This window comes from Oratosquilla oratoria, chromosome 30, assembly GCF_046742065.1.
Source record: "Oratosquilla oratoria isolate Oo_2021 chromosome 30, ASM4674206v1, whole genome shotgun sequence".
NCBI lineage: Eukaryota > Metazoa > Arthropoda > Malacostraca > Stomatopoda > Squillidae > Oratosquilla > Oratosquilla oratoria.
In genome coordinates, this window is record NC_134806.1 from 4926260 (window position 1) to 4938301 (window position 12042).

At 42.1% G+C, this 12042-nt stretch overlaps 1 protein-coding gene across 6 annotated transcripts in view; it reads right to left on the bottom strand.

Moving 5' to 3' along the window:
* Nucleotides 1-12042, bottom strand: part of LOC143040991 (uncharacterized) — a 577258-nt gene that overhangs the window by 411520 nt on the left and 153696 nt on the right. For all 6 annotated transcript variants that reach the window (XM_076212488.1, XM_076212484.1, XM_076212489.1 and 3 more), the window contains exon 2: nucleotides 4169-4188. Coding sequence is in view for 2 of the 6 variants with exons in the window: in XM_076212482.1 (XP_076068597.1) it covers nucleotides 4169-4188 (20 nt within the window). In the remaining 4 variants the exon portion in view is untranslated. The remainder of the gene's footprint in view (nucleotides 1-4168; nucleotides 4189-12042) is intronic.

Genomic DNA, 12042 nt, shown 5'->3' on the forward strand with positions numbered 1-12042 from the left:
TATATATATATATATATATATATATATATATATATATATATATATATATATATATATATATATATATAATCTTAAGGTGAAACAGTTGAGTGGAAAAGGTGACAGAAAACCACTGGTTGGACCAGGAACACTTGCTGACATTTTGCGAAACGTCAGCAATAAAGTGCTCTTAATCCAATCTGTGTTTTGCTGTCTCACCTTAAAAAATAAATTTATATATATATATATATATATATATATATATATATATATATATATAAAGAGATTCCCCCCCCCACCTTATAAGGGAGTTAAAGTCAAAGGCATATGCCTACTCCCACCCATTCCACTCCCATCCAATGCCCCTCCCTCCCTCTTTTCTTGGCCCCTCCTGGATGACGGGTCATCCCTGCATCTCGCCCACTGCCCTGGGTCAGAAGCAACTTAGTAAGACACAGTATACCCACAGCAAGGCCGCTTCACTTCATTCGCGAGAAGGCCTTTGACTTGGTAGAACAAATAGCAATACTAAACTCGCTACGCAAACAGGGTACAAATGAACAGATTGTAAATGTTTTAGAAAAGATTTATGCGAAAGGTACCGCTATAATTCGACTACACAAAGATACAGAAATGATCAAGAAAGTTTCTCTCGTTTGAATAAAATAACCTGGCGACGGCCAGAATAATCGACTCAGGTGGAACTCAGCTGAAGGGATAGAAACCGATTTGAAAGGAGTACGACAAGGCAATACAATTTCACTCAAATTATTTACAGCTTGTTTGGAAGATATTTTCAGAAGATTGAGTTGGGAAATGAAAGGTTTGAAGATTAATGGCTAATATTTGAACCACCTAAGGTTTGCGGATGACATTATTTTTATTTCAGAAAGAGCAGAAGACTTGCAAGATATACTGAGCGATCTAAACAAAGGAAGTCTCAAAGTAGGTTTAAAAATTGATAAGAGTAAAACCAAAGTAATGTTCAACACGAAAGTTCAAAGCAGAGATTGTAATTGATGGTGAGAGTCGTGAGGAAGAGTATAATTATTTAGGCCAGATGGTGAAGGGTGACGAAAGATCATGGTGATGAAATAAAAAGACGCATTACAATTAGTTAGAAAGTGTTTGGTAAGTATAATAAAATCCTGAGAGGCTCTCTACCTTTATGTTTGAAACATAAAGTTTACAATCAATACATTCTGCCAGCAATAATCTACGGGTGTGAGACTTGGAAGCTTACGAGGGCGATAGAAACAAAGCTAAGGACTGCACAGAGGAGAATGGAGAAATGATGGGAATAACACTGAGAGACCGAAAGAGAGCAAGTTGGCTGAGAGAGCAGACTAGAGTGAAAAATATTGTGGAGGCAGTAAAAGAGAGGAAGTGGAGTTGGGCAGGTAAGTTAGTGCGAACGACTGATGAGCGATGGACCAAGTGTGTAACTGAGTGGACGCCGTGAGATGGGAAGCGTGGAAGAGGGAGACCAGACAGAAGGTGGAGAGACGAGATCGAGAGGTTTGCGGGAGTGACGAGGCAGAGGATGGCACGGTCGTGTGATTCATGGAATGCTATGAAGGAGGCCTTTGTTCAGCAGTGGACACAGGATGGCTGATTCGATTGATTGATAGTTAAATAACAAACAGGTAAATAGCAAATAATAATAAATTGACATATAACTAATAATAAATGTGAATCAAGCAAATAATAATAAATAGACAAATGAAAACAAAACAAATAAACAAATAATATAAAATAAATTACAGTCATTACAGCATCTTGCTTAGGTGTTTATCTAAATGATTCTTAAAGCTTCGAACTGAACTACATTGCACTGTCTCTGCAGGAAATTTATTCCATTAACTACACGATTGGAGAAGTTGTTTCTACCCACTTCCAAATTACATAAGCACCCCCTACCCCTCATCCCCGCCTCTCTCTTCCTTACATAATATCATGCCCCTCCCTTCCTTACATAACATTATCATCTATACACAGTTCCCTCATCCCTACATCCTGCCTTCTCTCATATTTGCTCAACAGGCATTCCGCTTTATCCAACGTCCCTTTCACCTCATCCATCCATCTTATTCTCGGTCGTCCCTTCAAGTTCAATCACTCCACCTCTGCCTTCCACACCTCTTTAACTAACCATTCTTCACTCATTCTTTCCATGTGTTCAAACCATCTACGGTAAATACTTTTTCATCAGCCTTATCTGCCCTCTTCTTTTCCACCCCCGCTCTCCTCCTCCCCGACTCGTTTCTCACTATCCTACCTAGTAACCCCTACCACACTTCTCAGACATTTCATCTCAAACAACTTTCAAATCGGTTTCTATCCCTTCAGCTGAGTTCCACCTGAGTCGATTATTCTGGCCGTCGCCAGGTGATTTTATTCAAACGAGAGAAACTTTCTCGATTGACCCTTCACAGCGTCAGTCGTTTATTCTCGATGTTGTCAAATTATCTAATTCATAATTAATGTGTCAAACCACTAAGACTAAGTCATAAGATCTATTACTAAAGGGGTCCCGATTGCAAAAGATGCCTACCGGTTGTGGTCCACCACTCAGCAGCCAAAAAAATAAATAAATGGAAAAAATAGATAAATAAATGAATAAATAAAAATAAAATAAATAAATAATAAATAATCAGAAACAAAAAATAAATAAAAATAAAATAAATAAATAAAAATAAAATAAATAAATCTACCCATAACCATAACAAGTCATATGAAGAGTGCCACAACCTTGAATGGGGTTTACCGGAACGAGAGCTACGCCCCGGGGGCACGGAAAAAAGGACACATTAATTCCTGTTACCTAAGGTCAATCAGCAAATTACACACACACACACACACACACACACATGCATAAATACATCCCCGCTTCTTCCCCCCTCCTTTTTTTCACTGCAATTCTCTTGTCCACTGCAGAGGCAACAAGCCTTGTCCTGCATGTGCCCTCCCCCGCTACCACAATGCACATCCTGCACTCCACCCATGATGTTCTCCATTCTCAAGGTCCTGCATCCAACTCTCACACCCCTCTGATACACATCCCACACTCCATTCCTATGTACGTCCCTCTGATACAACATATATATACACATATATATATATATATATAATATACATATATATTATATATATATTATATATATATACATATTATATATATATATAATACATACACAAACACATATACGTACACACACACACACACACACACACACACACAGGTCTTCATCTCTTGTGTTCTCTGATCTCAAGAGAGCACGTCATAATTAATTTCACTTACTAATACATATACGACTCCTCGAACACCTAAACCAGTTCCAGATTTAACTTCCCTTCACCAAACAAAATCCTTCTTTGCTTCTTGGATCCCTAAATAATCGATTCTTATCCTGACAACTAGAATAATCACACACACACACACACACACACAGGTACCATGAGCATAGCTCCCTCTTCCTTAAGATACATACATATACCAAGGCTTTTTCCCCCTTACAAGGGAGGTAGCCAAAAAAGGAAAAGGCATAAAATCATTCCCACCCATTCCATCCCTGAATACACTCCACACCCCTCCACCCTCCCTCTTATCTTAGCACCTCCTGGATGACGGGTCACCCCTGCACCTTGTCCACTGTCCTGGGTCAGAAGCAGTGTCGCAAGATACAGCACATCCACAGCATCTAGGTAAACAAACAAACACACACACACACACACACACACACACACACACACACACACACACACACACAGTGGTGGATGTATGGAACAAACTGGACGAAATGATAGTGTGTGCAAAAACCATACACAAATTTAAGAACAATTTAGATGCTGCAAGATACAGAGATGGGACACCACGAGCATAGCTCCCTTTCCCGTAAGATACAACTAGGTAAATACACATATTACACAAACACACACAAAACTGTCTTATAACACCATCCAAAGATCCATTAACCAACCCCGGCGACATCACCCACCCCAAACTCAAGTAACTTCCCCCCGCAAAACCTTTGGTATAAACAGACCCATAAACAGACCGCAACGTCCTCCTAGGTACAGTGATGAAGTCTGGACCCTTGAGCCCCGAGCAAGGGCATCTGGTTTATGTAGTTCAAGACGCTAGAGTAGAATGTCTTCACGCCGTGAAGAAGTTGCAGCCTTCACTTACCTAGGACTGGGTGCTGTGTACTGCAAAAGAAAAATAAATTGTGGTCAACAGGGTGTATATAGAAGTAAACTAAAACAAAAATGCGCATCAAAGGATTTATAAGGTAGCATTATTGTTAAATATGCCTACAAAATTAATTTTAGAACAGTAAGAACATTACACATATGACAAAAATGATCTGTAACACAATATATCCTATACACTCCACAAACATATACACACACACACACATTTTCATAATTACATATCTTAAAAGGATCAAACTTTAATATAGTCATATTATGACCTTGGCACAGTAATGTCCTAAAGAGATCTAAACATTTACATTCCTGGCCAGTTTAAACACCCTTGAATCTGTCTTAATTTGCCTGAAGATGTAATATACGAAAGTACTTTCTGTCTGCAAGGTTCTCTTCTCCTGTGGTGATATTGCATAATTCATTTCATGGTGATGTGAAGGGTTGCATACATACATACATACACACACAGACGCACGCACGCACACACACACACACAAATATATATATATATATATATATATATATATATATATATATATATATATATATATTGCTGGTAACCACAAAAGAAATCGGAAAGAAACAGTGATTCCCAAGCGCTTTCGTGTTATTCACATCTTGAAGGGAATAGAGATGTATTCCCCTGAAGATGTGAATAACACGAAAGCGCTTGGGAATTACTGTTTCTTTCCGATTTCCTTTGTGGTTACCAGCAAAATTTTTGGATCACGTGTTTTTTAGTGATCATTCTGCATATATATATATATATATATATATATATATATATATATGTTGGACAGAAGGACGACAGAATGAGTGGAAGGGTGGTGAGATAAACACCGAGTAATGTTGGAGTGTAAATTTACTGACGTTTCGTCCTTAACAGGACTTCTTCAGAGTATACATAAAATCAACATATATATACACGCGTTCATGTCCGCGTTCCTGCTAACCCACGCCACTCGAGTCCGCTTGTTTCCTCAGTGAGGAGCATATTGATAGAGAGGTCAAATATATTTTTAAAGTCTTCACAGATCTCAGGTACCCGGAAGGATTGTTACACAGCTTGAGAAAAATAGCACTCAGAACATTGGATAAAAAGGATGAGGTTAAGGAAGATAAGGAAGGTGACTTCATTGTGGTTCCCAGTTCCAAACACACGGAAGAATTAGGACACCTACTACGCAACACAGGATTGAAGATTGCCAGCTCATCCAGCATGAAAATTGGCGAAATAGTGAGAGGTAAGGAGAGAAAAGACAACATCACTAATAGCGTGGTATACAAAATACCATGTAGCAGCTGTGAACTGAGCTACTTTGGAGAAACTGGGAGAGGTCTACGCAAGCGAACATACGAACACAAGAACGACCTAAAAGCCCACCGCACTTCCAACGCATTGGTGGTTCATGTGGACCAACTTGGACACCTTCCCAACTGGAGCGGGGTAGAGATTTTACAACAGGGGTTAGAAAAGAAAAAGAGGAAACTAGTTGAGGCAGCATATATAGCATCTCAGCCTTGCCTTAATCACAGGGACGGATTCATCAAACTGTCTCAAATGTCCGGACGACTCATCCGCCGGGAGATGAGGAAACAAGCGGACTCGAGTGGCGTGGGTTAGCAGGAACGCGTGTATATATATGTTGATTTTATGCTTATGTACTCATACTCTGAAGAAGTCCTGTTAAGGACGAAACGTCAGTAAATTTACACTCCAACATTACTCGGTGTTTATCTCACCACCCTTCCACTCATATATATATATATGAAAGACACACGACTACCGAATCTAGGAAGCCCCGTCCTTAAGCACTGTGATCAGACATTCTCCCACAAAATAAATATAAATCAACCATTACAGGGTTTACAGTGATGGCGCCGCTGAAACCCAAGTGGGCCGGGTTAGACAACAACATCCCCTACCGCAAAAAAAAAAGTGGGGGTCGCTTTCGTGTAAGTATTGCCGCCGTTTATCTTCAGCGGATGTTCCCCTGATTATGTTAATGGAGTTATTTTGATCGTTTTTCTTATATATAGATGAAGGGCACCTTGGGCCTCCGTGTGACATTGTAAGGCCTAGGAGGGAGAGGGTGCGAGAGAATGAAAGAGAGACGAGACAGAAAGACGAAAAAGAGAGAAGAGAAATAAAAATTAGTAAGAGAGAGAGCGAAGAGAGCAAGAGGGAAGAGAGAGACAGGAGAGGAAGAGAAGATAGAGAAGGCAGATAGAGAGCAAGAGGGAAGAGACAGACAGGGAAGAGAAGATAGAGAAGGCAGAGAAGAGAGTGAAGAGAGAAAGAAAGAAGAAATTGAAAAAAAAGAGAGAAAGAGAAGCTCTTTCACGTTTATAACACAGTACTGAACTTTCGTATTTCATGTCGGTAATGGCCGGGCCTCAATGCCCTGACTGTATAGCGGACCCTACGCGATCAATATTATTGCGCAATCTTCCGTATTGTACAATATTGTTGACGGTGTAAGGATAGTATCTAAGAGGCACACGTCTTTGGCTTGTATATTTTATGTCTTCAATATATTGTGTCATTCCTCAATACCATCCCTACACCGTCAATAATATTGCACAATACGGAATATTGCGCAATAATATTGATCATTTAAGGCCCGCTTATCAAATCCGTACCTGTGCGATGACGCCACTGCAACCTTTATTCTGGCTAACGCCAGACGATTTTATTCAGCTTCGAGGGGGAGGAACAACATCGCAGAAATGAGGTTAACCGGTCTTACCTAACTCGTTAAATTAAATATGTTCTTTCAATTAACGTTAAACTAAAGAGGTTGGGAAAACAACATCGTAGCGAAGAGGAGTGAGTGATAGAGAGAGAGAGAGAGAGAGAGAGAGAGATAGAGGAACAGAGAGATAAAATTTGAGTGGGCTCGAAGGAAACGTTGTTGTTGTTTGTGACCGAGATGGCAGTGACATTTGTAATTCCGTGGTAGTAATGGAGTTGGCGATAGCAACTCGGGTGACACATTTTACAATTTTATTCTGTCCAATGCCGCAGAATTATGCAAATAATTATATCTTGTTCATAAAATTTCCATACTAGTACAATAGCTCTTACAATGAAAGACAATATGAAAGAATATAAAATAAATAAAAATTAAACAAAATTGCGTTCATGATGATGATGATGACAATAATAATAACAATGATGATAATGATAATAATAATAATAATAATAATAATAATAATAATAACACTAATAATGCTAAAAAGCATATTTCTACCGTATGTCAGAGTCAACTGCCCACCATGACATTTCACCATTGATTTTGCTTCAGGCAACACAAAACAATTCAATTTAACAGTGCAGCGTCCCCAAGGCTAAGCTATTCCTGTCCCTTACTACCAAAACGTTCAGTTTCAAAGTCGACTTTAATAAATATTGCAAAATGACATTTAGATCAACAGCGCCCAGGCTTTACAAAGATAACAGAGGCATTATATCATTCAGCAAAAATTAAATATTTATTTCGTATCAACATCTTCAGAAGGACGCTGCGCAACACAAGTTCCGTTCCTGTCTATGCCAGTGCATTGTCGTGATGAGGTTGCTATATTCGTAGACTTGGCTAAAGCATTGGAATTGGTCTACACTAAATTAAAAGGGTTTATACATCGGTATTTCACCGTTAAACCGAAGAATTAGCGTGTTTCACACGAATATTTGCATTTTACCTCGTTAAGTTATTTTCTCTTATCTATATTTTCAAACAATGGTGACGAGGCAAACAAATACACATAAACGAGGTGGCCAACCAAGGCATGCACGCACATTTCACCCATCCAACACCATCCATTTCCCCTTTTATCCTAAAACCTTTATTAAGTGTACAGTGCATGGAGTCATCAGAAGCGTCTCGAACTCGCTTAGTCGCGGGTTCGAATCCCGCATTCCTCTCAGATTCCCAGCAGAACTGTTATTACCTACCCCCAACAATCCCCAAAACGCATAATGTGGGTGACGGTTTTGGGTGCAGCTACTAGGCGCCTCCTGGCGTGGGCTCCTCGTCTTCTTTATTAAGGTAGACACTACCGCTCCATGTCCTGCAGTAGGCTCGCCAATGAAAACGCGAACTCTGACGTAACCCGTTGGGCCCGCAGAGGTGTGTGTGTGTGTGTGTGTGTGTGTGTGTGTGTGTGTGTGTGTGTGTGTGTGTCCGACCCCGGGTGCCAAAGGAGGTGCCAATTCCTTGGTGCCGTTCGACTGGAACTCTCAATGAGCCGGATCCCCGACACCCTGGCACCACTTGGTCCGTGTTAGCCTGGCACCGAGGCCCCGCCCCTTTGCTAGCTTCTGATTGGTCGAGATGACTTCTACACAATAGAGTAAACCTACGCCTTGTTTTCTCATATGTCATCATGATATGTAAAGCCCATTATTTTCTCATATCTATATTTACGTGTGAATAAGTTACAACTAGCAGAAGAGGGAGGGAGGGAAAGGTGATTTCGTATCTATCTACCTATATCCATCACTCTGCACCTGGACCCGTTATGGACCGATGTGCTTGTCATCATTACTTTCCATTGTAATCCATTGTTAGGGAGGGAGGAGAGGAGAGGAATGGAGAAGTGAGGAGACGGGAGGGGAGGGAGGAGGTGGAGGGGAGAAGTGAGGAGAGGAGAAGTGAGGAGAGGAGAAGTGAGGAGAGGGGAGGAGAAGTTAGGAGAGGGGAGGGGAGGAGAAATTAGGAGAGGGGAGGGGAGGAGAAGTTAGGAGAGGGGAGGGGAGGAGAAGTTAGGAGAGGGGAGGGGAGGGGAGGAGAGGGGAGGGGAGGAGAGGGGAGGAGAGGGGAGGAGAGGGGAGGGGAGGAGAGGGGAGGGGAGGAGAGGGGAGGAGAGGGGAGGAGCGGAGAAGAGAGGAGAGGGAGAGGGGCAGGAGAGACAAAAGGCAAGGAACGAATTTAGGAAGAAAGCAAAAAAGGAAGGAAGGAAAGAAGGATGAAGGGTTGGAGGGAAGACAGAAGGAAGGAAAAAGAAAAGAAGGAAAGGAAGAAAGGAAGGGAAGTAAAGGAGAGAGAAAAGGAAGGGAAGTAAGGAAGAAATAAAGGAAGGGAGGTAAGGAAGAAGACTGGAAGGAAGGAAGGAAAGAAGGAAGGGAGGAAGGACAAAACAAAAGAAACTGGAATGGAAACAAGGTAACGGAGGCGGCAGCAGCAGAACAAATACAACAAGAACAAAAACATGAACAAGAAACGGGGACAGGTAATGACAGGTAATGGGAAGGGAGGAGAAGCAAGGAGATGGAGGAGATGGAGGGGGTAGGGGGTTAGAAGAAAAGAAGACAGGTGGAGGAAAGCTTGGGGAAGGAGGAAAGCGAGGCAAGGGGAAAAGGTGAAAAGGAGGAATGGAGGTGCGGCAGCACATGGGCGGGATGTGGACCTCACGTGCCGACAACCACCATACACATCATCAGCACAAAACTCGTCGCCAACCCCACATAAGGACATGTGTGTGTTTATGTGCTTGTGCGTGTTCACACACGTGTATGTGTGTTGCGGAGGGAAACATGTAACAAAGACGTGAGTGTTAAAAGCAGAAATATTTAACACAATGACTTGCGTACGCACGCACGCACGCACGCACACACACACACACACATACACCACCCGATAAACCCATTTCAGATGCTGTACACACACATCCACACGTGTCCAGGCATGTACAGCAGATGAACATATGAAAACACACGTACATACCTACACAGGCACGCACGAGATGAAACCCACTGGCACTTGAACACGGGGCAACCGCACGTGGCGCGCGCGCGCACACACACATTCTCAAACAAATATATCAGTCACATGAATAACTTTCTGTTGGCAGCTGAAGGCTTCGTCGCCACGGCCATGAGTTTGTAAACAAAGCCATGAAGACATCGGCACACTGAGGTATTTTTGGGGGGTAAACCCTATCTACCACGTCTACATGATCTCAAGGTCACCCCAACGTCACGCTGCCGCTGCCGCTGCCGCTCTCTCCCCACTACTGCGCCATTCCACCGCCTCAACGGGGCACCGTTCTGGTCACCGTCGAAAGTATGCGCACGCACGCACGCACACACGCACCACGTCAACGTGAAGGATCAAATAACGACACAGAACCCGGGACCGAGACGCACGCTACAGATACTGTAGCATTAGCCACAAAATGTTATTATACAATTCAAGAACATTGTCTATCCCTAGACGACTGTATTATATCTGAGTACCGACTCTTCCATACCTGGACGGGGTCTCGACCGACCGCGATCCCGTTCAATCTAGGGTCCGTTCCTATCTAAGTTTCTAATAATACAATCCATACAATGCACCAGAGTTTGTGATGGTGTTAAAATTATCTCCTTCGGACACGGGTGCCCAACTTCACCTGAATAGAACAGTCAGCAACATTAATACTAAGTCAAAGAAATCTGGCAGACACACGCACACACACGTGCATATATATATATATATACATATATATTATATATATATATATATTATATATATTATATATATACATATATACATATATATACACACATATATATATACATATATATATATATGTATATATATATACATATATATATAATATATACATATATATATATATAGCGCAGTTGATTTTAATCAAAATTGTCTACGTGAAAACCTGTGCCCTAGAAGTATATATATATATACATAATTTCCATATAATCATAAATAATTTCATATGAATAAACGAACAAATTATTCAAAAAAATACAAATAAACAAATCAGCTGAAAAAATAATTAAATCGCTGCGACTTCCGTCGGGTAAATATATACAACACCTGGCCAGTGCATATGTGTGATTCACCCTGGTCTTGGATCACGTGTTGGGCGCGTGATCGACAGTTATCACCCTCGCGGATGAGAGCTCAAGAGTTCATATATGACCAATTTATGGGTAATGCTGTGACCTTACACACACACAGCTCCCCTCCCACGAGTTGGAGTAACGACTCGTAGCGCAGATACTGAATCTACTTCGGCCCTGGGCGGGATTCGAATTCGGACCGTTGGAGTAGCGGTTGCGAGCGCTACCACTGCGCTGTCGAGCCGTGTGTGTGTATGTGTGTGTGTATGTGTGTGTGTGTGTGTGTGTGTGTGTGTGTGTGTGTGTGCGCGCGCGCAAAGCTACTATATAGCCCTAATATTTCAACTTCATACAGACACAATTAGCCCTAGTTTAACAAGCAACGATGAGCACACACAAAAAACACGCCGTGTTTCTTGTTTATTTACTTCCTCTTGATCGTTAAATTGGTTGTGTGGTTTTGTGTTTACTAATCGTTTCGCGAGTGTACGCAGCCATTTTCGACCTACCTCCAGTGATCAACTCTTGTTTTGATCCATTTGCCGTGATCGTGTGACGGACTGCGTGTGACGGACTGCATGTGACGGACTGCATGTGACGGACTGCGTGTGACGGAGTGTGTGTGACGGAGTGCGTGTGACGGACTGTGTGTGTGTTCATGGAGGAAAAGGATGCACATGTCTCTTCTCCCACCTCCCCCTTAACTAGAGATGGAGGGTGAGGTGGAGAGGAGGAGTAGGCGATGCTGTCAGCCATGAATATATTGCAACTAACTCAGATTTCGGAAAAAAGTGAGAAAAATGAGAGGAAATAGGAGAGGACAGGAGGGGAGAGGAGACAGTGGAGTGGAGTGGAGTGAAGAGGAGACGAGAGGGAGAAAAAGGAGAGGAGAGGGAGAGAAAAGAGGAGAGGGAGCAAGGAGAGGTGAGGGAGAGCGGGGAGAGAAGAGGGAGGGAGAGAAGAGGGAGAGAGAAAAGAGGAGAGGGAGCAAGGAGAGGTGA